Raw genomic sequence first — 27,594 nt, forward strand, 5'->3', positions numbered from 1 at the left:
GGAACGCTTTCGACGCCTTGAAGAGTCCATGCCCTGGGGAATTGAGGCTGTTCAGAGTGCAAAAGGGGGTGCAACTCAATATTAGGAAGGTGTTCCTAATGTTTTGTACACTGTGTGTGCGTGCGTGAGTACGTGTTAGATATTGTGGGCTTCCTGGGATTTGCTTTTGTATGTTATCGCTTTAAGAGCAAGTTAGCTAGCATTCTCTAATTGTAGTGGTCACATTAGCTCCCTGCTTATTCAGTTGTTTTCATGCTAACAGACAAATCACAAATCTACAGCCATCAACATACTGTTGGTCCTGCACATCTAATGTGCTTCCTTGTGTCTATTGTCAGGTACTTACATTTATTGTATTCTGTACTATTTTTGTCATTGTTTGATTACAAAATACCCAGTCTATTGACATGCAAACGACTAATAACGAATCTACAGCCGTCAACCTACTGTCCGTCATATCTAATGTGCTTCCTTGTATCTATCATCAGAATAAACACCAATCAACAGGGGATCCCCGGCTGGACAGAACACAACGCAAGAGTTCCGTAGTACGATCACATCTGTTACACATGTCAGCATTAGCACAGGGACACAGCCATCCAGGGACCTGCTCCCTAGTCAGAGGAGTCATCCCTCCAGCCCCCCAGTCCCTCGCTGTGGGAACATCTGCTTTCTCTGCTGCATCAACGAGAAAAGGGTATTTTTATAACGACGTCACAGCAACACAACCATGAGAATATCAGAGCTACAGGTGGGTTATTAAAAAAAGAAAATGGCAGCACAGTGACTCATGTTTTAGTTAGCGCTGCATATCCTCAGTTGATCAGGTGGTGGATATTAGTGATACTGCTTGTGGTTTGATGTGTTTTGAGCAGATAAATAGTTGTACTGTTAGCTTAGTCTTATTTTTGTGTCATATCAGGCATTCGTCAAGATGTGACTGGCACATCTTAGTCTTGGCATAGTAAATGTGTGCAAATTAGTCCTATAAAAAAACTGCAAGCATAATAGCTAGCCAGAATACATATTTTAATAGGCAGAGAAAATACTGTTCAGAAAAAACACAAAAAATAAATGTATTTCATACATCGATTACCATCGCACAGCATATTAAGAAGTACACTAGTACGAAACATTAGCAATCTATTCGTGGGTGACCTCCAAAGAAAGAGCTAGAGGTCAGATGGATATTGTTACACAGTCGAGAGCATGGCACTGTCCAGGGCCCTTCTTCACAAAAAGTCTGAGTAGAAGTGCTGATCTAGGATCAGGTCCATGTAATCTTCTCCATTATGCTCTGAAAGGCATGACTGATCCGATATCAGCACCTACCCAGGGTAGTCACTAGTTACCACAGCCACAAAGTCATAAAACCCAGCCTATTTCTACGTCTCTTCCAAAAATCTGATTTTAAACCTAACCGTAACCACACTGCAAAACGTATGCCTAACCTTGAATTAAGACCAACAAGCTAATTTTTGTTTTCATGTATTTTTCTTTTTCGATATATAGCCAATTTTGACTTTGTGGCTGTGCTATCTAGTGGAAACCCACACTCAGAGAGTCTTTGAATACAGGTCCAGATGGTAAAAGCAGAGTATGAAGACCTTTCTGAGGGCGTCTGAAGCGCTTCTCGATTGTCCAAACAATGTGAATGGATCAAGGCAGAGTGTAATTCATGTTAATGGGAAGATTATAGTGTGGCCTTTTGGCTCTCTCACATGCCTGATTCACACCATAGGGTCAAACTGAACTAAGCCGAGCTGTACAGTACTGGGTTGGCCTCGTTACGACTCCACCGTAGTAGCTGGAACCGTGCTGCAAAGGATAATGAGAAAATACAATATTCAAGCCAGCACAGTACGTTTCGGCCCTGTAGTCGACTCTGTAGTGTGAAACTGTCAGTCAGGCAACAAGGGGCTTGATGATAATTCTGTACCGCTGCGCCGGTCCTAGTAAAATACCAAATCAGCAAACAAGGCTTGTCAAAGTGAATAACGTACGTCAGCAAAAGTGGAACGAACGAGAAGAGGAAAAATGTACCAAGCAGATTTGTTTCCCGAACTTCAAAAATTAAGAGGGAGAGAGAGAATATGCTTAAACAAACATCTATGAGGGCCTTGACTCAGAGAGCAGCCTCAGAGCAGAGTGATTAATGTCCCCTGAAGAAGACGAGGGAAGAAAGGCAGCTGGGGTCGGCTCCGTCTTGCCAACTCCCTCTGACCGGAGCTGGGAGGAGGAGGAGGAGCTGGGAGGAGGAGGAGAAGTATAGAACTCACACTCTCACAGGAACACTAACATCCAGACTTCGACAAAAAAGAATGCGGAATTATGGACTGTTTGGATCTTTTTGTTGTGCTGTCCGTCTGACACACACAATTAGCTCTAGGACTCTATTGACATTTAAGTGGAATTATTGAGAATTAGTTTTGATGGGGGTCATTGTGACATTCTTAGGAGCACTCTTCATTTGGGAAAATAGATGAGAGAAAGAGTCTTCACTTGGCTGAAGGCAGTTAGTTCAGGAGTAGCAGTAGTCTCCTCACATCTCTTCCAGAATTCCCTCTGTCCTGACTCAATTAGATTTTTTTAACAGGCAGATTCAAAGGTTTCATAAGACCTGTTTTTTGTTTCTCTGAGCACGTATGAGAGGACATCTAGAAGACTATCTCTCTGTAAAGGGATGTGAGGGAGATATCATTTTTTTCCTCAAGGCTGAACTGTTTTTGATTTTAAACAGTTTGGGCATTTAATTGATGATCAACGTAAATGATTTCATACTTCCAAATCACAATATGTTCATTTTCAAATGATAATTATCGTCTGACTCCTCAGTATGTTTCAGTACACTCTTAGAAAAAAAGGTGCTATCTAGAACCTAAAAGGGTTCCTCGGCTGTCCCCATAGGATAACTTTTTGAAGAACCCTTTTTGGTTCCAGGTAGAACCCTTTTGAGATCAATGTAGAACTCTTTACAAAGAGGATTCTACATTCTACATTCTCCTATGGGGACAGCCAAAGAAAGCTTTTGGATTCCTTTTTTCCCAAGAGTGTATTGAACAATGATGCACTGTCTGGCAGATAAAAAAACACCACGGTACATAATTATGAAGATTGTTACATAGAATCGTCCCAAACCTTGAGCTCCAACCACTCCATAAACTAGGCTAATTCAATACAGCAGTAACATCATGGTAATGTCTTAATTCCACAGAAACAAACACAATGGTGTAAACTGAAGAGAATTGGGATGCTCAACCATGTTGCTGGCAGTGCGAAACACTGGTTGGACAGTCCAGACCCAGACTGCATCATGTTTTTACAGCGCCAGCCAATCAGAGGAGGGTGTGGGACGGCTGGGAGGTTGTGACCCGCCAGGGTCACAGGTTCTCATTGCTGTCTTGGTGATGGCACTGGCTGACCAATGGCGGCTCCAGGAAAGGCAGCTCCTCCCCTGAGCCCTGGAGCTTTAGGACTCTACTGCTCAGGTCCACACAGCACTGGAGATAAAGGATGGATATGGGAGACGTCAGATGGGTGACCGTGACTGACCATAGGGTCAAAACATGGTTTAACATCAACTCTACTACAGATAGAGTGCAGTGCCATGGAAACGCCATTTGTTTGTAGTACTGCCATCATCCAACAATGTGCCATTTTAGACAGCAGAAGGTTAATAATGTTATGTAAACCAATATCCTCGGAAAAGTCGCCGCTGCTGCTCCAAATAGCAGTTAAATCTGTCTGCACATGGTGACATTAAAGGGAGACACTGTACTCTTTTCAGTTCTGTGCTTTTCCATCCAAATGGTTCTTGAGGGGCTCCATGCAATGTTGCACAACATTGAGTATGCCCCAGTGCGCATGCATATGTGATCACAATTCACACAATGGCTGTGAGATGCACCTGAGTCTAGCTCTCTGCTTTCCATTGGGCCTGACAGACTCCACTGAGCTCTGTGTTTTACTTCCAGGTCACCAGAACGGCCCAGGGACTAAACTGAACATTTTGTCTCCGTTCTAACAGTTGTCTATAACTGTAACGCCAGGCTTCCTCCATCTGAATGTATGAGTATCTTTCCTTGCAGGCATACGTGATAATTCAATTAGGATTCACCCTTTTTTCCAAGCCACCGATCTATTTAAGGAGTATTTTGAAAACTTTTCAGCTATGATTTAAATTGAGTTAAAGTTCCCATCTTGAGTTTTGCCGAGGGAGCAGAATACTGAGACTGGATGCACTTGGAAGGAAAATTGGCTCCGGTATCGTGGATCCTCCAGGGGTGCTTTTGCGTAATCGGAGATCTGGTTTCCAGTGTACTCTTAAAGTCTAATTAATTTGATTCTCTGTGAGAAATGGTCGCAATTAGTCTCATCCCTAATTCTACTTTCCCTCTCAGATCCTCTAAGACAGAATTCTGTTCGTGTTTTCCTCTCCTGTTCTGTCTGTTGATTGTCACGTTGTGTTGTCATTTCCTGGTATATCCTGGGGAAATGGCAGCATTTTAAACCTCAGTGAGATGTGCTGATCTGAATTCTGTCTTATCTGTCTGCTTTCACCTGCAGTCCTCACCAGGCAACGCCAGCAGACAGCCGTAACATAACATAGCACAAACATGTCTGTCTCCATCTCTGTTTTAACCTGATATTACTTGACGTGTTCTGATAGGAACCGGCATCTTCAATGTGTTACTAAGGTCTCTGCATAATCTAATTGCTACATTCAATGTCTGCCTCCTTTTTCCTATGATTATTTTTAGCAGCAATTTTCATTAGCTGTAAAGTTCAAGTTGGGGGAGATTTAGGGAGGATGGCAGATCAAACACAGCATTTACATATTTGCGACACTAATGAGGACTTACTTTGATTTCCTGCAGAGTCTGAAGACCCAGGCACAGCTCAAACACCTCATCCTCTGTGGAGAGATGGAGAGGAGAGAGAAGGAGAGACAAAGAGAGGAAGAGAGAGAGCAGAATAAGAAACAGTGAATTTCTAACCTGCCGTGTCTCCTGCTGACTGATTAATTAACACTGTATAAATGAGCTCAAATCTAACAGGAATCATCAGCACATCTCCATTCTCCCATCTGCGTTGTGTGCTTGTGTGTGTGTTCATATGTGTGTGTGCGCGTGCATGCTCTATGTGTGTGTTCAACCATTAAGATATTAATCTCTCCCTGCTTGCTCAGTGTTATTTGTCTTTGTGATTTGACCCTGGCTGCTGAATAGGAAAGGTCAGGAGCACATGCTGCACACTGAGTACACACTCACACTCTCTCACACACATACTCACACTCTCTCACAGACACACACGCTGTCACACACATTGGCTGCCAAGCGCATCTCCAACACCTTTTAAGACAGCTGACTTTTTAGAGCAAGCATTCAGGAATAACACAGCCAGTAAGCAAATCTATTACCGTCTGTTAATGATCAGTACCTAGATGCAACACAGTGTTGGGTCTAGGCACTGATTCGTTGGGGGGTTTTTTACCAGGGGGTTTTGTATTGACATGGGTAAAGGGAAGTAATCTTGATGGTGTGGAAAATGGCTTGTGGTCATTGTGAGAGAGCACCCAGACGGTTTGTATTGATCACTGTCAGGAACATTACTGTTTAACCCCAGCGATTTATGTAATCAAGTGTACTTGTCCAATCCATAGTATTATTCAATTCAATTTTGTTTGTCACAGTCTGTATGTTTACAGAGAAAGAAAAACAAAAGTCTTTCATTGACACTATCATAACACCTGTATTCCTACCCTGTATGAGTGGACTCTCTCTTGCTTCATTGACAGTCAATACAACTGGCTGCAATGCTGCTTTAAATGTTTATGTGACGTAATATGTGGTCTCCCCTTCCTTACCGGTGACGTGGGCAGAGCACTGGACACTCTGTCTGCCCAGCTGCAGCTGCAGGCCCCTCACAGAGCCCTGGCCCTCTGTCTGCTCACAGGGTGGACCTTCCTGGGTGGGATCCAATCTGGCAACACACAACACGGCCATGGTAGAGGTTATTAGGACGCTCCTTTGTTCTGTCTCTCACAGGCCAGTTTGTTGATGCTGATGCAGTCTGATGTTGGTTGTGGTTGTGTGAATGCCTGTAGAACTCAAATGTGTGTGTTGGCACTCTGTACTTCGGTGCTGGTTGGCAAACCTGGTCCCAGGAGTGTTATGTGATGGGTGGGTATTCGTGGGTGTGGTAGAGGTCGACGGAGAAAGAGAGATAGCGAGGGAGAATAAGGCCTCTCACCCAAGCCTCCTGCAGCAGGAGCTGGAGATACGGTTGTGTTGACTCCCGGTGTTGATGGAAGCCTTCACCTCAGTGTCACAGCACTGTGGAAACACAGCAGAACAACTACAGTGTTAACTGACAGTGTACGTGTATAGTCAACACACTTATACTCCCACAAAGGAGAGAACATCAGACAGGAACACGTATATTTGTCCTGCGGCTTTAGTGAAATAGATCTGTTTGATTACAAAAGGCTTTTCATCAAATGGGTCCCAACAGCTCTGCTACGTCTGCCAAGTGCCTGCCTGTAAAACTGCCAAACTACGATATAAAGTCTGAATTAAAGGCGTACCGACTCTAGAGTTTTGGTCATATTTGTGCTAGTAGTCCATTATTAAGCCACATTTCCCAACCAATTACAAGTAGTGTTAAAGACTAGGCGTTTTCTAGGTTTTGCATAGTTGTTTATATGCAATCACGTTTGTATTGATCCTCTCTGTCTGAGTCTGAGACTATTAGACCATGAAGCCTGTGCTGATGATGCAGGACTATTCTGCCTCATGGTTAGAGATAATACCAAACCAACCATGACTGTTTTAGAAAAAAACACCTATGAAATTAGTCTCACTCCAGTGGATGTGTTGACTATTAGTTCAACCATTAGAGCACGTGACTGTGCTTGTTTTCTGAAAAAGATGATGATCCCATGTTATCTGAGGCCTCTCCATGCTTTTATCATCCTGAATGCATTACTAGACAGTGGAATATTCTTCAAATAGTGTTTGTCCGAAACCATTATGCTCAAGGGCAACATCTTCTGTACAAGAGCAACATGATGTTGTCTTCTGAGCCAGAACCATAGAACAGTAAACAACACTTCTGAAGTGAGGATCAGCAGTGCTGTCTTCTCCTGGGTACCTAAAGCATCCTATCCGTCTCACTTCCTGTCATCCAGCGTGTGTGTGTGTGTGTGTGTGTTCAGCCAGGGTGGTGGTCCTTTATCCTCCTCCACATCTCCCAGTGGTTCTGCCGTAGGGCACTTCATGTCACAATGCAGTGATTCACGGTAAAGGGGAAGCAGACATTGCAGCAGATTCTAATGACTGCAGGTAGCCTAGTGGTTAAGAGCAATGGGCCAGTAACAGAAAGAGAGCTGGTTTGAATCCCCGAGCCGACTAGGTGACAAATCTGTCGATGTGTCCTTGAGCAAGGTACTTAAACCTAATTTCTCCTGTAAGTTACTCTGGATGAGAGTGTCTGCTAAATGACCAAAATATAAATGTAAAATGTTCTATAATGAAGTTTCTGTTGTAAATCTTAAGGCTCTTATTAGAATATGACAAATCACACTTCTTCGAGTGGAAGGGAGAACAGGCAATGCTGGTGAAAACACGCAACTATGGAGGGAGGATTTAAAACATGTTCACACTTCACAGCATATGGTGGATCCGCAAGAGTGAGAACGGAACAAGATGTCACACCCGCCCCCTCTCGATGGAGAGGGAAAGACACAGAGTGGACACATAATGATATGCTTCCCTGAACACGAGTTAACACAACCCAGTGACATAACCTCTGTGTTCTCACTGTGTCAGCAGTACTACCTTGTGGTTTCTGAGCCAGTGTACCTCATCTCAAGCCTTCTCTAACATCCACCATGTTTTGAATGAATGGTTCGATAGGTGGATGGATGAATAAAGGTTGGATGGGTGGATAAATGAATCATAGATGTATGGATGGATAAAACATCCTGAGAAAGCATATTTTCACTTTGTATCACACATACATCGACTTGGCTCTAGGGCATTTTTACCCCCTAGATTAAAGCCCACTAGGACATCAAATCCCGTTGCTGTGGCTGGGTGTAAAAAAGTAGTCCCCGACACACAATATAGTTGAGCTTCCCCCCCTTAATCCCTGCAGGCTTCTCACGGCCAGGCTTCTCAGAAGGCCTGCAAACGTGTGCTTTTGTCTCTGCCTGAGTGGTGAAAAATTCCTCCCTTTTCTGTGATGTTTAAAAATGGCTCCGGAATTAATGGGTAACTATGGAGCTTTTAGCCGCTTAAAAAAATGAATTAAACAAACAAGATCAAAGATAAGCTGATCCCCATGGAATGTTCCCAGGCAAACCACTCACTTCAAACACATACACAGTAGCTGTGCTCGAATACTCATACTAACCGCACTAACCATACTACTTGTGATGTGAATTGAGTATATAGTATGCTTATTGGTAATAATATGGATATAGTTAGTATGCCAAAAGTTCCCGGTTGTCGTACTACATTCGCCAAAATACGAAATATAAACTGGGTAGTTTGAGCCCCGAATTCTGATTGGCTGAAAGCCATTGTACATCAGACCGTATACCACAGGTATGACAAAACATTTAGTTTTACTGCTTTAATTACATTGGTAACCAGTTTATAATAGCAATAAGGCACCTCAGGGGTTTGTGATATATGGCCAATATACCACAGCTATGGGCTGTATCCAGGTGTAACAGTTGTTAAAGTACTATGTGAATTTCACCAGGTTCATATATTAACATGTTGTGTGGATTTGTTATGCATGCCTGCATCCTGGGAGAAGGGGAGTGTGTACTTACGTTTTGCCCGGCGTGCTCGTGCTCAAATCATTTTGATGCACTGAGAGAGGTAGGCACGCTTTTTCTGTCTTCAGAAAAGTTTGATTCTTTTAAGTACAAAGTCATACACACAGTGTTTTGTTCATGAATAATGATGTATATTTAGAGGTTACTCATAAGTGGATGGTATTGTTAAGATGCACTTGTAATTGTACTTTTTAGGATGATTTCAACATTCTGAATTCAACATGTGGTTAATAGCTGGCTAAGGTATTAGCAGGCTATTGTATGTGTGAACGATGGCTAGCTCCTCGAATGATCCCAGTCCCTCCTATTGTGCATCTGTTGTAGAAAGAGGCGACGATTCTCAGAACAGATGTGCTCTACAAATGTTTTATTTCCTTTTGGATGCAGGTATGTGGTTTTATCTATGTACAATATGTTATGTATAATAAGGAGAGAGTGTATTCATTTTTGTATTACATTTTTTATTTGATGCACTGAGAAAGAGGCGACAATTCTTAGAACATATGTGCTCTACAAATGTTTTGTTTCCTTTTGGATGCAGAGAGTGAGTTCTGCTTGATTAAAACTACCTGATCTCCAAAGTCCACGTTTATAGTCTCAATCAACCCCACACACAACGCAGAGTTACAGCGGTGCAGTATAGCACCGGCTACACAGGCACTCCGCATTGTGTCGTGCAAAGAACAGCCCTAAGCAGTGGCATATTGGCCATATACCACACCCCCTCGGGCCTTATTGCTTAAGTATTCACCTTATTTATGAACCCGGAAAGAAAACAATGTCCAAACGTTCTGTTTTGTGGAGTACTTCCGTTGTGACGTTCTTGCCTTTTTGCGAACGTTAGCTAGCTAGCTCAAAATGTCGTGGGATCATACCAAAAAAAAACTTTCAAAGCCAAATCAAATGGCAAGTCTGTGCCACATCCGCAGATTATTCAAGAGTGGGAGGACGATATGAAAAAATGGCCGAATATCGCCTCCGAAGACATCTTCAATTATTTTGTCCTGTCTCTCGGTGTGGATGGGTCAGAGGTGAGGAGCTATTATTCACTGTCTTGAGGATGACAACCTGCTGTTCCTCAAAGCAGATGTCCAGCCCAGCCAGAGCAAAACACACCATCATTCTGCCTGGATTCTTATATCATCTGTTGGTACGGTGGAGAGTGCAGGGTGTTGTTGTGTTGCAGGTCAGGGGAAGTCTTGTGGGCATGCAGCTGCAATACTATGGAAGGTAGCTAGCTCGCTGGCTTTTTGTTTATCATAACCCTTTCTTTGACTGATACGCTTGACGTTAGCTAGTTACTAACTAATTGTCATGATACCATATCACTGACCAGAACGTTAACTAGTACAACATGCATACACACTTTTTGGTTTCAATGGCTCATTGTGTAAGTATATCAGTTTAATCTCGAATGGTAATGAGGTCGGTACAGAATCACAGTGAGTTTTACAATCAAATAGGAAATTACCAGCATAACCTAAACCTACCAGTTAAAAGGAGACTGTGTAAACTAGTCAGCTGTGAACACCATGTAAACTAGTGTTCTGTACTGTAATTGACTATTCTAACAGTGGTGTTTTGTTGAAGGTGCAGAATGCTGTGTATGGAAGATTGACAGGGGTGTCCTGTACAGATGAGCAATGCCAGTGGCACTCTGGGGACGCAGCGGAATTTAGCTCCAAAAAGGTTGAGCGAGATCTGTTTCAAACGTCACAAACCAAGTGACGAGTTCTCTGACATCACCCCAGCCGCTTCTCCATCTCTACCTCCAACTCCTGCGTACCATTCCAAAACTTTTATTACGTGCGTTGTGGAAGGGGCCAATGTTCCAGTGGGGTGCCTTCTGCATCAAAGCTAAACTCAACAGTCGTCAGGTTCCAGCAGCAGCCACACAGCTACAGCAGCCTTATGGTGAACACGGCATTAACATGCAGTGTCAGAAATGCTTTTCATTTTGTGACGTCTATGTTAAGCTGGAGGAGTGTAAATGTGCCAGCTTGGAGAAGGCCACTAAAGCACAGAGTGTCTCCCATGCATTGTATGACGCGCGTAAACTTCGGATCCCTGCTAGCTCAGAAAAGAAGGTTTGTGTGCGCAACCCAACAAATCCCGACCACTTTGTGCGGGAGCATCTCTTCCCCCAGGTTCCGCAAGCACATATGGCAAGGAGAACAAGCAGGTGGCCTACACATGGATGAAGAGCTGCGGGTTTAGTCTGGAGAGTGGAGGCACAGTAGTGAGTGTCAAAGAGCCATGTCTTTCTCCAAGCCCAGATGGAGTGTTAAACTCTCAAGAGCTAATCGAAATCAAATGTCCTCTTCTGATTAAAAAGTGTGAGTCTCTGACTGAACTGTTCTCTGGCAAACTCACCGATGTGAAGCTGGTGGATGGGGTTCCTCAGCGGCAACCTAATGCAGCCCGTGGGTACTACATGCAGGTGCAAATGGTTAATGACTGGAGAGATGTGTTAGCAGTTGATGTTATTCTTCAATAACACAGACCCAAAGCAAATCAGTGGGAGAAAAATATATTTATTCAAAGAGAACAAATCATTGTTGTTATGCTTGAAAGTAGGTGGCAGATGTTTATTCTTCCCTGTCCTCAATGTTTCTCCTCTGAACAAAGAGACAGGATGTCGTTTATAACCCAACCCTAGCCTATTGACCAATTAGAATTCCTTGCAATAAAACTGGGCCAATGGCCAAATAACAAATATCCTGTTTCAGGCTCAACGTATAGACAATACGGACCAATGAGAACTTGACACATGGAGCTATGAGACACAGTGACTGAAATTCCTCCCGTGTCCCTGACCCATTAATCTTCAGTTCCCCATTAGAGAAAAACGACTATTTGCATTGATAATGAATTCCCTCTTGACCTTTAGTCCTCTGAGTTGTGTATTTATCTTTGAATACTCGTACAGATGCAAACTGCTTGTCTGGGCTCCATCCGAGCAGGTTGTTATTGATGTGCCTTTTGATGTGAAGTTCTGTGCTGATGGTATCCCTAAACTGAAGGGGTTCTATTTCAAAATATGCTGCCAAGGATAGTAGATGAGTTCCAGTCAGGCAGACTAACTATGTGCTCCAAATATGCCCATCTATGTGTTATCTAGGGGCCTTATACTTAAAAAAAAAATGTACATATATTTTGTGTCTTGTAAAGCTCTGTCAGCTCTACCTTATTGTTGAAACATAACTCTAGATTGGTGTGTTTTTGTCTGTCACAGTTCTCCTTCAAATGCACATTTACCTGATTATATTTGCAAAATTCTTGTTTTTTTTTATATCGTGTCTTGTACAGCTCTCTTCATACATTTTTATCTAATGCCTACAGATAATGATTTATGAATGTTTTTATTGTGCCTTGTTATAGCTCTCTTTTCATATGGCACTTTATGAACTTATCTCAGCATACCATAATTCATCTTGCACTTGGCAAATGATGGTGTTAATAAAAACCACTATGAAATTCAACTTCGTTGACATTTTCTTTTGATACTTAACATTTTGAAATGAAGGACGAGGAGGCATGTCTAAAGGTCTCAAATGTGTTTTCAGTTTGATTCTGCGTTTGGTTTTCAAGAGCACAAATTAAGAAAACTGTGCAAAGCTATCATCAAGGCAAAGGGTGGCTGCTTTGAAGAATCTAAAATACCAAATATATTTTTAATTGTTCAATAGTTTTTTGTTTACTACATGATTCCATATGTTATTTAATAGTTTTGATGTCTTCACTATTATTCTACAATGTAGAAAATAGTACAAATAAAGAAAAACCCTTGAATGAGTAGGTGTGTCCAAACTTTTGACTGGTACTGTATTTACACCCCTTGATTGGAGTCCACCTGTGGACATTTCAATTGTTTGGACATGATATAGAAATAAAACACACCTGTCTATATACAGTCCCACAAGGTCCCACAGTTGACAGTGCATGTTAGAGCATAAACTATAACATGAAGTCTGTAGATCTCTGTGATATAAATGTGATGAGGCATATATCTGTGGAAAGGTATAAAGTGTTGAAAGTTTCCAAGAGCACAGTGGTCACCAGCATTGGGAAACTGAAAAAATATGGAACTACCCAGACTCTGCCTAGAGCTGGTTGTCCGACCAACCTGAGCAACCGGGCAAGAAGGAGGTGACCAAGAACCACTCTGACAGAATTATAGAGTTCCTTGGCTGAGAAGGGATAACCTGCCAGAAGGACAATCGTCTCTACAGAACTTCACCAGTCTAGTCTTTATGGGAGAGTGGCTAAACAGAAGCCACTCCTAAGAAAAAGGCACATGACAGTAGGCAAATCCTTGATGAGAACCTGCTTCAGAGTGCAAATGACCTTAGACCGGGGTTAAGATTTACGTTCCAACAGGGCAATGACCCCAAGCATACAGCCAAAGCAATGCTGGGTTGGCTTCAGAACAAGAATGTGAAAGTCCTTGAGTGGCCCAGCCAAAGCCCAGACTTGAATCCCTTTGAAAATCTGTGGAAAGACTTGAAGATTGCTGTTCACCGCCACTCCCCATCTAACTTAACAGACCTTGTGAAAATCTGCAAGGAAGAATGGGAGACAATCCCCAAATCCAGGTGTGTAAAGCTGATACAGATATACCCAAGACGACTCAAAGCTGTAATCGCCGCCAAAGGTGCTTTTACAAAGTATTAACTCTGGTGTGAATACCTATGAAAATGAGATATTATTTGATTTTAAATACATTTGCAAACATTTAAAAAACAAATACTTTGTCATTATGTGGTATTGCGTGTAGATGGGTGAGATGTTTTATTGTCAATCAATCAATCAATTGTATTTATAAATTACTTCTTACATCAGCAGATCTCACAGAGTGCTGTACAGAAACCCAGCCTAAAACCACAAACAGCAAGTAATGCAGGTGTAGAAGCACAGTGGCTAGGAAAAACTCCCTAGAAAGGCCAGAACCTAGGAAGAAACCTAGAGAGGAACCAGGCTATGAGGGGTGGCCAGTCCTCTTCTGGCTGTGCCGGGTTGTAGTTAAAGTTATTGTAGTTAATCCATTTTGAATTTGGGCTGTAACAACAAAATGTGGAATAGGTCAAGGTGTATGAGTTCATCAACAAAGCTCCATCTATTCCAAACCACATTGATTTGTTGGAACCTTGAATGCTCTCACAGGTATGATTCAGGCAGGTGTGATTCAGAAAGCCAGTCAGTTAAATGCTGCTAGGTAACACGGAGGACATTGGAAATACACTGGGGACATTGGAAATACGCACCACACTACCTTGCGATGACATGACATCGGTCAGAAATGATGCAACTGAGTGGGTGTTTTTTGTGTGGCAGTCATCCTTGGTCTATAGAGTGACTCAGGTGAGGTGATCTGGAGGAAGGAAAGTTCACAATAGTCTCTGCCGCCAGGGTCAAACTCCTTTAATTGGGGGTATATTTCTGTACCTCTCAGTGGAGTTGATGCCTGGTTAGTCTCGTGTATGTAGGTGTTGTTTCATCAGTCTGAGCCTGTATTCCAGACAATCAATACTTGTGGGTGGGTGCAGTATGGTGTTTTAAAGTTAGTCCAATTATTACGTTGCAGTAGGTGGGTTGTCAGTGGGTTGTGTGCAGAAATAATGTAGCCTGAACATACGGAGTCAGAATTTAATTGAATGCTATTCATTCATTGAAATAAATGATGTTGGCAGTGAACTCAATGCAATTGCGTTACTGGTTTGTTTTCCCATCTTGCATATAGATTGATTCCACCAATGTTGTTCGTATGATTATCTTGTGATGTTAGTATGATTGTGTCTTCAGCTGTGTGTTGACTTCATTATGAGGCTGTTGTTGATCCTGCGTGTGGAGGAGTCACTGTTACAGTGTGTTACGTTAGCTCTTCCTTTAGCCACAGACACAGTGTGACGAGAGTGTCTGAGGGGTACAGAGGGCCCGATATGGGTACTCTACAAACCCTAGCATTAAAGCCATTAAGAATTGATGAAAGCGGGCTCAGTGGAATACAATGAGGGAATGCATCATCTGGATAAATGATGAGTCACTGTGGTCTCTCTGAGTGCTTCTCTCTCCTCCTATCCCTTTATCTCTCCGATTCACTCCTCTTTTATTGTCATATGGAATGGAACTGAATAGTATCTGAGATTTAATTTAGGTGAATAAAAAACCCATGAGGCCAAAATGAAGGAAGGGTGGGTGTTCAAGTGTACCTTGCACTGGACCAGCAGGGTAGTGAGATGCCTCTCCGTCCTCCTCTCCTCTGTTTTATCGTTCCCAGCCGTGCTGCTCGTCTTCCCCCCGGCCTCGCTGCTGTCCTCCTCCTCCTCCTCCTCGTCCGACCTCGTCTCTAGGCTCCTCTCGCTCTCCTCTGGCGAATCCCTCTCCTCCGTGGAGTCGTCAGCCGTGCTCTCGCTCTTCTCCTCTACGTCGCCGGAGCCCCCCTCCTTGCTGTCGACCAGGGGCGAGGGTCTCCCCACGCGGGCCTCGCCACGCAGCTGTGTGATGTTTCCCGCCATGAGGCGGCGCTGCACGATGCTGTGGGGCTGCTGTAACCAGGAGACAGGGCAGGTAGAGGGTTGTCAGACACCATTTTCAATGGGTTAATCCTAGTCCTGGACTAGATTAGATTAGAGAGTTTAATAGTCACATATACAGGGTTGCAGATGTAATTACAGGGTACAGTGAAATGATTGCGCTCCAGGATCCAACAATGCACGACAAAGTGAAAAAACTACAAAAATGTCATAAAAATCGATAATAAAATAATAATATATACATATTACAACTGTGGCAATGATAAATGTCCATTGGGGTGGGGGCAGGGTGACTCAAAAGGATGTCACTGGAGAATCTCCATTGAAAGTGCTTTTTAGTCTTAATAGGTCTTTTAGTTTAGGTAGTGAACAGTAGACCTGGAATGGAAAATAAATAGAAAAGAGAACCAGCTTGGGGTGGCAGGTGGCCTAGTGGTTAGAGTGTAGAGGCGGCAGGTGGCCTAGTGGTTAGAGTGTAGAGGTGGCAGGTGGCCTAGTGGTTAGAGTGTTGGGCCAGTAACCGAAAGGTTGCTGGGTCGAATCCCTGAGCTGACAAGGTAAAAATCTGTTGTTCTGCTCTTGAACAAGGCAGTTAACACACTGTTCCACGGTAGGCTGTCATTGTAAATAAGAATTTGTTTTTAACTTACTTGCCTAGTTTAATAAAGGTTAAATAAAAAAATTAATAGAACATATTGGCTGATGTTCAATGTTAGAATGTTATGATGTTTCCATATTCTTCAGGACAGAGAGTTCTTTAAATATGATACATGTCTATCTTAGTGTTCTGTACAGCTTTCATGTTAATTTACTCAGACCAACCCCATTCCATAGAGACATTAAGGCAACTGTTGTTTTATGATTTGATACTTGCCTGGATGACGAACAAGAAATTCGATTTTAAACCATTTCAAAACAACTGGTGGGCAATGGCTGAGTTGAACAATTGTTTTCATGTGATAAATCTAAAATTAATAGAATTTTGAGCTCCAGAGCCTCATGGTAATCTAATTGTTTTCCAGTAGGGAGTCACTCTAGAGAAAGATGGAAATAGTTTTTCTAAGAGGCCATGTGGTTCAAAGTGAACAGAAGGTCAGCAAACACCAGCAAAACCAACAGTATCAATTCACCAGAAGGAGGATTTCAGTGATTTCAGATATAACTGCTGCTGAAAAACGATGCTGCTACTGACGGGATGGAAACATCCATTGTCTCTATGCCAGAGGCACATCGTTAGCTGTAAATGGCGTGTGTGCGCTCTTATGTGTGTGTAGGCGCGCCTCCAATTTGATGTGTTTTTATCTGCACTGTGCATGTCTGTACAGTATGTAGCCTACAAAACAGTTGTTCTGCTTGTATCACACAGTTGCTGGTCTCAAATCTCACTAGCCTAGTGGTTAGAGCATTGGACTAGTAACCGGAAGGTTGCAAGTTCAAATCCCCAAGCTGACGCGGTACAAATCTGTTATTCTGCCCCCCTGAACAGGCAGTTAACCCACAGTTCCTAGGCTGTCATTGAAAATAAGAATTTGTTCTTAACTGACTTGACTAGTTAAATAAAGGTAAAAAATATATATATATATTTTAAATGTGAGTTCAGTTGAGGTGTTGAAGGTTTCAGGTAATGACCACAACATCTGAGCATATCAGAGCCGAGCTGTCTGTCTGTCAGTCTCCTCCTGGGCTCATTTCTCCTGTGCTCCAGCTCTCCCTGTCAGCCCGTCAAAGTGATTACTGGTCAGTGCTCACACAATAGGCCTCTGTATACCTCTGTGGGTTGGTGTTCTATTGATCAGGGAGGAAGTGCTCTCTGGAGAGGCTTCTCTGTTATAGGGCTTATTGACACTGTAATCAGGCTTATATGCACTCTCTCTCTCTCGCTCCCTCATACATACTGTAGCTCTCTCTCTCTCACACACTCTCACACGCACCCAGAAGCAGGTCTGCGTATGTGTGATAACCACATGATCAAGGTCAAATTAATAGGTAAGCAAAAACAGGAATCTTGTTTTCTCTGACTTTTCTAAGACTTCAATGGGTATACTGTATATAGTGTATACAGTATTGGGACGGTGGCTTTTTTGTTGTTGTTTTGTCTCTGTACTCCAGCACTTTGGATTTGAAATGAGACAATGACTATGAGGTTAAGATACAGACTGTCAGCTTTAGTTTGAGGGTATTTTCATCCATATCTGGTGAATCGTTTTTGGAAATGACAGCCCTTTTTGTACATAGTCCCCCCATTTTAGGGGACCTAAAGTATTGGGATAATTCCCTCATGTGTATTAAAGTAGTCAAAAGGTTAGTATTTTGTCCCATGTTCCCGGCACGCGATGATGACATCAAGCTTGTGACTCTACAAACTCGTTGGATGGATTTACTGGTTGTTTTGGTTGCGTTTCAGATCATTTTGTGCCCAATAGAAATGAATGGTAAATAATGTATTGTGTCATTTTAGAGTCACTTCTATTGTAAATAAGAATAGAATATGTTTCTAAACACTTCTACATTAACGTGGATGATACCGTGATTAAGGATAGTCCTGAATGAATCATGAAAAATGATGAGTGAGAAAGTTGCAGACTCACAAATTTCAAACCCCCAAGACATGCTAACAATTACAATAACAGCATTTGGGGGTGGGGGGGGGGTATGATATTTGTGCGTCTGTAACTTTCTCACTCAACATTATTCACGATTCATTTCAAAATCTCTGAGCGATGGCTACTGTAAAGTCAGCAAGATTGCATTAGGAGAGGAGGCTCAAATGAAGATCCTACATCTGTAGGTGGGTTCTGCTGCTGGTATTGTGGGAGACTGCAGTTTCTTGGAAGTGTCTGGTGAGAGTTTACACAGACGTGACCCTTGACCTCCTCAACACCTTCAGCAGACGAGCAGTCCGTTCTGTATGAAGCCTAGAGTCTGTAGTCTAGTGCCTCCTCTAAAATATACTATTACAGAGAGAAGCTGCAGGACATCAGCACAATCAGCCTACTATGTTGTGATACAATGCCACCTCTGATAGAGTTATTTTATAGTTCTATAATAAATCATGTTATTTTACATTTTCTCTGTATGTTAGTGTTATTAGAAAACCTCATAGCCTTGGTACCTTGTATCCTGCTCTCTCTGCATATAAATGAAGTATTTACATGGCCCACTCCTGTAATCACAGTATTGTATTGTATTGCACCCAGATACGAATCCCCAGAGGGTTGACTGTCCAAAATACTGCGATTGCGCAATCATACCCAATAGCCTGAGGAACAGATGGAGCAAGACGGAGAGGAAGGAGGAGGATAAATGCCAGGCTGGTATTTTGTCCCGTTCTTTTCTCAGTTGATTGTATTGTTCATCATTGTTTTGTATTGTGCAATGTGCAGGGCTAATTCACCATTCTCTACACAGTGCTGGAAGCTGCAGCTTGTTCTGCCTGTTTACAATATGAATGAAGATGAGGGGATAGTTTAGGAGGGTAAAGACAGGGAGATAATGAATGAAGGATAGAGCGAATAAGAGGGATAGAGAGATCCCAGCTATAATACTGTCCTCTTATTATTTTCAATGACGGCCTAGGAACAGTGGGTTAACTGCCTTGTTCAGGGGCAGAACGACAGATTTGTACCTTGTCAGCTCGGGGATTTGAACTTGCAACCTTTCGGTTACAAGCCCAACTCTCTAGCCACTAAGCTACCTTGCCGCACTCCTCTGTGTGTGCGTGTGTGCGTGCGTGTGTGAGTGCGCGTGCGTGCGTGCGCAGTGTATATAATGGCTTTCCTCCTGCTCCACAACACTGACTGACATCTGTCTCTCTGTAACACACCCTGTCATCCTAGAGGTCACATAGGGGTCACACTGTATTCCTCTCTTCATATACACATCCCAGTCCTATCTGTCATCCCTTTAGTTCTCCCTCCCACATCTCCTACTATTTTCCCTCCCATCTCTCCCCTCCTTCACTGTTTTCTACCAGTGCGAAGGCAAAAGTATATTGTTGCTGTTGCTTCCTCATAGTCCAACCAAGGTTAATGGATACTGGATGTGAGAGGTATTCAATCACTCCCAGAGGACATGGAACTTAGATAGAAAAATCCTTCTGTATTGTTCCAAAGCAACTAGTTTGGGCATTACACAATTCATCTGGGTACTTTAGAAGCTACCAGTCTGTATGTTATTGTCCTCCCTACCCAGCCTCAGTTCTAGCTGACCATGTAGTTGTTAGGCTGATCTGTGTTAGTCAGCTCTGACACAAGCTGTGAAAAAGGCCTCTCCACAGGAGCCCTCCCCAGAATAGGCTTTTCACAATGAGCAGCTCAATGTCTGCTCCACATCAATCAACAGGACCACTTGCACCGGGCCTGAATCATAGTGATCTATTATTATAATAGATAATGGTCCTGGAACGAAGTGGACAGTGTTTTCTGACTGTGTCATATCTGACAATCGTTCAAATCAAGCCCCATGTGGTTCCTTTGACCTCACTCACACTCACCTTCCCTGCTATCAACACCCATAGAGACGGGTTTTATCTCGATGTCCGCAGCCCTTTATCAAAGATGTCATTGGAAAACCAGCAGTGTGTCATTCTCGTTTGACCCCCACCATTCAGCCTTCTATCTTCCATCAGCACCAGCCTTGTTGAAGGCAACACAGAAAAGGCGTAATTGCAGCAGTTTTCTCATTTGCATTTCTCAAAGCTTGCAGCATCAGATAATTGATCTAAATCCAACAATGATTAAGGGTACTTCAACACGTATCCCCCCGCTCCTTCCTGCTGTAATGAACAGCATGTGTATGGAAACACACACAGGGAGATAGATAATGAACCCAGGTAAATGTGTGGCTGGCTGATGGATGGGCTTCCCTGGGTGAACAACTAAAGGTTTATCTGGAGGGAGGAGTCACAGTCTGGAGGGAGGAGTCACAGTCTGCGTCCACAAATGGCTCCCTGATCCCTATTTTGACCAGAGCCCCATAGTATCCCTGTCATTTCATTGGTACTGCTGATTTACCTGACTGCGTCCCAGTTACATTTATGGAGTTTTTGTTTGGTCCTTTGGAGGAGATAAAACAAGAAGAAGAAATAAACATATTTCTCATTGACACAGAGAGAGAGAGAGAGAGAGAGAGAGAGAGAGAGAGAGAGAGAGAGAGAGAGAGAGAGAGAGAGAGAGAGAGAGAGAGAGAGAGAGAGAGAGAGAGAGAGAGAGAGAGAGAGAGAGAGAGAGAGAGAGAGAGAGAGAGAGAGAGAGAGAGAGAGAGAGAGAGAGAGAGAGAGAGAGAGAGAGAGAGAGAGAGAGAGAGAGAGAGAGAGAGAGAGAAAGAGAAACAGGAGTTGCCTGGTTGCCTGCCTCCCCACCCAATGAGAAACCTTCCTTTAAATCCCATTATTGTAAATCAGTTAAAGAAAATCTCCATTACCCATACTTCCCCTCCTCAATGCTCCTCTCTGACTGGCAAAGAGCAGAGCAGATTGAAGCTGACAGCAGTGTACCCAATGTAATTCCCCCTGCTCCATGTGAGTGAGGAGGCAGCTGGCTGTTGTAGGTTCCGATTGCCCTGCAGCTACAGCGAGGTCAGACTGTTTGGATGCAGATCCTCTGTCCACAACAAGCGGCGTGTGTGCAGTGGTTGTGAACTGCCATACAGTATGTGCCCTGGCCTTTTTATAAAGTTCAAATGCAATTCCCTGTTCTAGTGCTGCACTTTGGCGGATGTGCTTAGTCTTTTGTCAGGTTTCAGGGACAGGGATGAAAGTGGCTGCAAAATAACCCGTTTGGAGACAAAGATTATAATAATGTCTGATGTTGCGTCTGTCTAGTCTCTTTTCTAGCCATGACATCCTCAGAGACAAGATAGAGTGCTAAAGTAAGCAGTATGATTTCAGGGCTTTTGCAACAACAATAAAATAATACATCGACCAAATACAGCGAGTAGACGTTGATTATTTATACAGTTTCAGCTGTCACAGTGGACACGTTCATCACTTTTGTGCCAACAGTCAAATGGCAAAAGCATGAGTACATGTAAAACTGTCTCGTTTTGGCCAAATAGATCATACAAGGCTTTTATTTGATTTGTCACACTAAATATGGAGTTACCCCTATTGAATCCCCCCTGGGATAAGGTAGCAGTCATACTACGTCAGACATTGTACGTCAGACATTGTGCTATACAACACCTTGGTTGTATATGGTTGTGAATGTATGTATATGGTTGTAAATGCATCCTGATAGGTGGTAGTCTTTATTGGCTAAGTGGTTCACTTGGAATTGGCATCCCTGCTATGAATTAGGCTAATCTTTGTCTGCATCCATCAGCGTTCATGCAGATGAGATTATATTGGCTGATATCATGATTGGCCATCATTCATTTCAGCCAACAGAGATGATGACTGGATGAGTCTTAAATAGGGATTTGTGATGGTTGGTTAAACATGTACAAAGGATGTGAAGATTCCTGTCCCTTCTTGTCCCTCCCCTAGTTGGTCTCTAGAAATCAATTGTCTCTTCAATTAGCTGTAATTAAAGAGTATAACTTCCCATAGCCTTTCTGGTACTAAAAGTATGGAGTAGAGATTTAAATTGTTTTTTTATTGGCATGACATATAATATTTATATGAGTGTTGTTATCACTGTATAACACTATCAATACCGATACCATAATTTCAAGCCCTCCTCAAATACACATACATATACACACACACTGTTTCTCTGTGTTCTTAATACATATTGCAGACTGCTGATTCGGCTGATGAGCATCTTGCTGTGACCTCCCTCGGAACACGTCCACAGTGTTCCAGTTCAAACCGGTCACTATGATGCTCACTCTCTCTCTCTTTCTCTCTCCCTCCCTCCCTTTTGTCATGGCATGTCCTCTTTTCTCTCTCTCTCTCTCACTCTCTCTGAGAGATTAGAGCCTAATTGCCATGTGGGCTAATTATCTGACTGCAACAGGCTCCTCTCTCTGTCATGGCTGAAGTCACATGACTCTGCTAATGCCTGCTTTTCCATTTGGATCAAGGTCCCCAGCCGCTGGCTTCCTGTCATACAAACCATCAGGGTGTAGCCAGCGACACATCTGCTCTCTCTCTCCTCTCTTCTCTCTCCCTCCCCTCTCTGTCTCTCTCTCTTTCTACTCTCGATCTCTCCCTCTGCCATCCCCTCGGTCTCTGTACCTGTCTGTTTCACCCAGGTATTTTTAGGCGGCTGTCTGTCTGCTACCGCCCATCAAAGCTTCTGCCAACTGAGAGAGGGAGAGAGTGGATGAGAGAGAGCGGGGAGGGTGAGAGAGTGCAGAGAAGAGAGAGAGAAACAGGTAGGAAGAGAGTGTGGAGAGAGGGTGGAGGGATAGAGAGAAGGGTCCTCGTCTGGCTGAAGTCAGAGGGGGGCTCACCTCCGCTCTCGTCAGCCGGACTTATTGGCTCAGTGCTGGGTTCTAATGGTAATCACTAGAACCTTCCTAAGATGTCTCCTGAATCAATTCACCATGGCCCTCCACAGTCAGAGTTAGGGCACTTTTCTCAAACTTCTTAGGGACATGTCAAGGGATCACATTGAGTGAGTGAGTCCAGACACCCAGACACCAAGTCCAGACACTTCCTCCACTCTGCTTTTCCCTTCCCTCGCTCTTGCGATTGAATGGTGGGTTGTCTTTGCCCTTTTCATGCTCACTGCTCCCTGGCTCTGGTATAGGATGATTACCAGAGCGGGAGAGCGAGAGAGCGAGAGAGAGAGAGAGAGAGAGAGAGAGAGAGAGAGAGAGAGAGAGAGAGAGAGAGAGAGAGAGAGAAGCCGAACCCAAACCACATTCACTCATATAACTGGCTCTATACTGTTAAATGATGTACTGGCTCAGCTGAAGTGGAGGGGCAAACCAAGGTACATCTAAAGAAGCCCTGCGTGGTTCAATGTGTGCTTTCACACCAGGAATAGTTCTATTTTAATGACTTGAGAATGATAATGAGGACAAATGTCTTCATCATTCCTCAATAGGGGAAGGAACCCATGAGACTGATAATAGAGCATTCTTGAGATATGAGCACTATTTCAGAATGACAGACACACACACACACATACACACATACTGTCTGTCTATTCAGCTGTGAGGTGACATCACTACCCTGTTGTTGCCTATCAGCTGGCTTCTGTTTGGTCTCAGAGTAGCCCCACGCACCTTAGGGACCCTCCTGCTGCTCTTCTACAATTCACTTTAGCCATTTCTCCACCCGGAGCGTGATTGCTTTTGACAGTCAGTATGGAGAGCGAGGCACGGCGGGGGCGCTGTAACAATGGCTGCCTCTCTGGCGTTCTGCCGTTCAGGCTCCGAGGCCATTACAATGTGATGCAGGGCCTTGAGATGACATGCAAATCATTCTGTAACCCCTGTGGCCTGTTTCCTCCATCGAATGGGGTTTCTAGCAAATGAGGTATGAATCAGAGTTCTTTTCTCTTTCCTTTGAGCAGATAATTGGTATTAGCATAAGAGGGATTTATCCCAGTAAGGTCGTAGAATTAAATGCTGCCATTCACATTCAGATTCAGCTCTGACTGCATTATATCGTGACAAAGTGGCATAAAGTTATACATGTGACTGTAAATACACACTGAAGAGCCTGAGTGTGTCAGTGGCATCATCCTCTCTTGTTGTCACCATTGTAATAAAATATTCCCATGAATATTTCTTGTTTATATTCAGAAGAATGGAGAAGCTCGTTTACAAGTCAGACACCATGGGTGAATCCGAAATGGCACCTGACTTACTACTGTATATAGTGCACTACTTTTGCCCAGAGCATTATGTGTGTAGGGCATAGAGGGCCATTTAGGATGCAGGAGACAGTTACCTCCAGGTTCTCTCACTGCATAGGGATTTGATATTTTCTCAGTGTGAATAGAATCCAGAGCACCAGACAGGCTCCAACAAATATTTAATTTAGCTCTAAATAACAGCTTGTTATCCTCCCAGCAAAGGAAAATAGATTTAGAGATGAGATTTAGATATAACGTGAGAGGGTTGAGAGAGATGGAAGTTAGTCATAGAGATGCTGCTGCTGCCTTCTGTGAAAGCTGGCTTTAAATACACAGTGTAATCACACACACAGACACACACACACTGACACACACACACGCACACACTCACAGACAGTGTAAACACACACACTTAGGATGCTCTCCAGTCATTCTGGAGATTTTTGGAGTGCGTTCTGGGAATTTGGGAGGCAGCCATCTAATCAAGACTGTGTCAGGAGTTGACAGTGGGGCAATAAAGCCATTATCACTGGAAGCCCTTGTGTTCATAGAGGAGGACTGGGGGAGAGAGGACTTAGGGAGGTAGTTCGGGCTGATTGAGCAGGAGGTGGGAGGATGGTGGGGGACGGACGGACACTTCATAACAGGGACTGTGGGTCTGTCTCACAGTGTGGTCTGTCAGTGTGTCATGCATTGATTAGAAGAATGTGGGTGGCTGCGTGGGTGGTTGCGTGGGTGGCTGCGTGGGTGGCTGCGTGGGTGTGCGCCTGCATCTTGATCTAACTTGCCTCGCTCTGTTTGTTCTGTCGCTCTGACCTCATAGCTAGTGTACTGATTGAAGGAGACGTGTGAGGGCCACACTGTGTCTCTGAGGCTCCATGTTCTCTGACAGGGTTTGACAGGCAGTCCTCTCATCTACTGTATCTACCGAGTCTTTCATCTTCTATGCGGTTACACGGCCTACCCTCTTCTCTTGCCACCTCGTCAGATAATGGAAATTGCAGTTGATGGCGCAGCGGTAACAGTGAACGGCAGATCCATGATAGGAACACCACAGGTTTGATAGAAAAGCAGCATGGTGTTGATATTCAACTCTTTTTCTGACGACGACATCAAGAGAACAGAGCAATATCATAATCAATCAAGGGTCCACCTCATTAGTCATAGACTTAGTACATTTACTTTACACCGCATTTTACACCTAGTAAATCATGCAGTTAGATTCAGCCAACCGTTGACCCCAGTGGTGTCAGAATACTGTGACAACTTGTCTCCCAACGGTCCCCAAAGCACCAGCAATGCCAAGCAGCTGGTGGCAAACAGAGGACAGCCTCTTCAACTAACTATCCAAACAAGCTCATTTCAACATCTTCTATCTGCCAAGTCTCATCCAAAATGTATTTAGCCATCATTAGCCACCACCACTAAGAGTCAAAGTGACACAGTACAAGCAATAGAGTGTGATCTAATGGGGCTTTCAGACAGCCACTGACCAGGGTCGTAGGGCAGCAAACAGAAGACAAAAGACTGTTCGAGGCAGGGACTATCGGAACGTGTTCAATAAGAGCAGGGCACACTGTAGTAAAGCATTCTACAACAGAAAACAAACATTTTCCCTTGCAAAACATTTTGCTACGGTGACTTAATGAATAGAACTCATGTAAGTGACAGTACCGCCAATAACAGAATAAGAATAGTCCAATGGGACATTGACAGCCACTCACCAGATCTTTGGAGGTGCCCAGTCTCTTGAGCCCATCCAGGGGCAGCAGGTCGGCTGAGTCTTTGTGTGTGAACTGGGTGGCCTGCTTCAGACGCCTCTGCTGGCCCAGGATGGCTTTATCCCGGATAGCCAGATCACCCTTCTTCGACTCACTCATGGTCAGTCAGTCAACCAGTCAGTCAGTGCAGTACAGCTAGCTAGAGTGTAGAGCAGAGCTGCTCAGTTCAGCGTACCTCTGTCTGATGTAGCCTGGTTTGGAACAGCAGGAACAGCAGTAGCAGCACAGAAGGGTATGAGTGTTGAAGGCAGAGCAGCACAGCCCAATGCCCTGTCCTGTAAAGTCTCTCCTTTTCACTTCCAAGAGCTAGATCGCAGAGAGGAGATGATACCGTTGATTACTCCTGTTTTAGTTGGTCTCTTCCAGAACAAATGTCTTCCTTCACCTTTACTGTGTCCGTCTTCAAACTGTTCCACCTTCAAACTGTGACCTCCCTCTCTGTGAGGGTGAGGTTGTTTTGAGGTGCTAGTCCTTGGCATCTATTTGTGTTCTGTGTTGCTGTCAGTGTCCAGAAATGATTAGTGTGCTGATGGTCCTGTTATGTAGACATGTCTCTCTTCAGGCTGGGCTGTGTGTGTGTCCTCCTCTGTCAGTGCAGTCTGTCCTTGCAGCGCTGCAGGAGCAAACTGTGCCCCTCTCTTTCTCTGCTGTCTCTCTCCCTTTCTCTGCTCTCACTCTCTCTCTGCTCTCTCTCTCTCTCTGCTCTCTCTCTCCTCTCTCACCTCTCTCTCTGCTCTCTCTCTCTCTCTCTGCTCTCTCTCTCCTCTCTCACCTCTCTCTCTGCTCTCTCTCTGCTCGCTCGTTCTCCTCGCTTTCTTTCTGTCTCCTCTCTCTCCCCTCTCTCTCTCTCTCTCTCTCTCTCTCTCTCTCTCTCTGTGATTCTGTCTCTTCCTCTCATTGCTGCTCTCTGGAGGAGTATATACCCACCCCCTGTCCCTCCCCTCAAGCCCTCTTTCCATCACACACACTGACACACACACACACACACACACACACACACACACACACACACACACATCTCGCCTAGTTTCAAAACACGACACCCACATGTTCTCGGTTAATGCCCCGTAGTGGGGGGGGGACACACTTTGAAGTAGAAAAGCACCCAGCTGCCTTCTTATTAACTCCCTACCCTCCACACACAGAGCTGGAATACCTTTCTGCCCTGGCTGACGTACAGAACATGCTGAGTCATGCTGCTATAGAACATCAGAGATGATCACATCAGACGCTTACTACCTGAATAAATACATAAAGATCAGATTCTCTCCCCTTGAATTTATTTGAGCCTTTCCCCTGAATGTCCTTCTGCCGTGCACCGAGCCACATCTAAAGCACATCAGAGATGTAACATGTTATAATGCCGTCAACCAATAGAGATTCTAACTCCTGTACAGTAGTAGTTCTATGTGACGGATAACACATTGAGGGATCCACTCTGTCAGCTATATGTGTATATAGCTGAGTTCTAACCAGTTGTCATTTGGTTGCCCTGGGTTTTCAGTGGTTCCGGCACCTATGCTATGGTTGTGTCTGTGATTGGTGTCTGTGATTGGTGTCTGTGATTAGTGTGTGTGTGATGGGTGTGTGTGATTGATGTGTGTGATTGGTGTGGTTGCCCCAGCATTGATCTCCACTCAATCAAGCTCCATGAATAAATGAACAGGCTCCAGCATGAGATT

At 43.9% G+C, this 27,594-nt stretch overlaps 1 protein-coding gene and 1 long non-coding RNA gene across 4 annotated transcripts; one reads left to right on the plus strand and one right to left on the minus strand.

Annotated features, from left to right (window-relative positions):
• Positions 1-1,008: 1,008 nt before the first annotated feature.
• LOC110490434 (nuclear receptor-interacting protein 2) lies at positions 1,009-26,804 on the minus strand. Its single transcript, XM_090200633.1, has 7 exons — positions 26,685-26,804; positions 25,856-26,634; positions 15,058-15,393; positions 6,253-6,335; positions 5,867-5,982; positions 4,863-4,915; positions 1,009-3,500 (listed from the first exon to the last, which is right to left on the minus strand). The coding sequence occupies exons 2-7, from the start codon at positions 26,009-26,011 to the stop codon at positions 3,381-3,383; spliced, it is 864 nt and encodes a 287-aa protein (XP_090056759.1). The 5' UTR covers positions 26,012-26,634; positions 26,685-26,804; the 3' UTR covers positions 1,009-3,380.
• LOC149978135 (uncharacterized) lies at positions 8,798-12,330 on the plus strand. 3 transcript variants are annotated; one of them, XR_016486826.1, is made up of 3 exons: positions 8,798-8,891; positions 9,173-9,235; positions 10,439-12,330. It is a non-coding gene; the product is annotated as an uncharacterized LOC149978135 (long non-coding RNA). The 3 variants fall into 3 exon arrangements; XR_016486824.1 differs by lacking the exon at positions 8,798-8,891 and having other exon boundaries at positions 8,894-9,235; XR_016486825.1 differs by lacking the exons at positions 8,798-8,891; positions 9,173-9,235 and adding an exon at positions 9,649-10,078.
• Positions 26,805-27,594: the final 790 nt, after the last annotated feature.

Source organism: Oncorhynchus mykiss, chromosome 15 (genome assembly GCF_057628025.1).
Source record: "Oncorhynchus mykiss isolate SJ-2025 chromosome 15, ASM5762802v1, whole genome shotgun sequence".
NCBI lineage: Eukaryota > Metazoa > Chordata > Actinopteri > Salmoniformes > Salmonidae > Oncorhynchus > Oncorhynchus mykiss.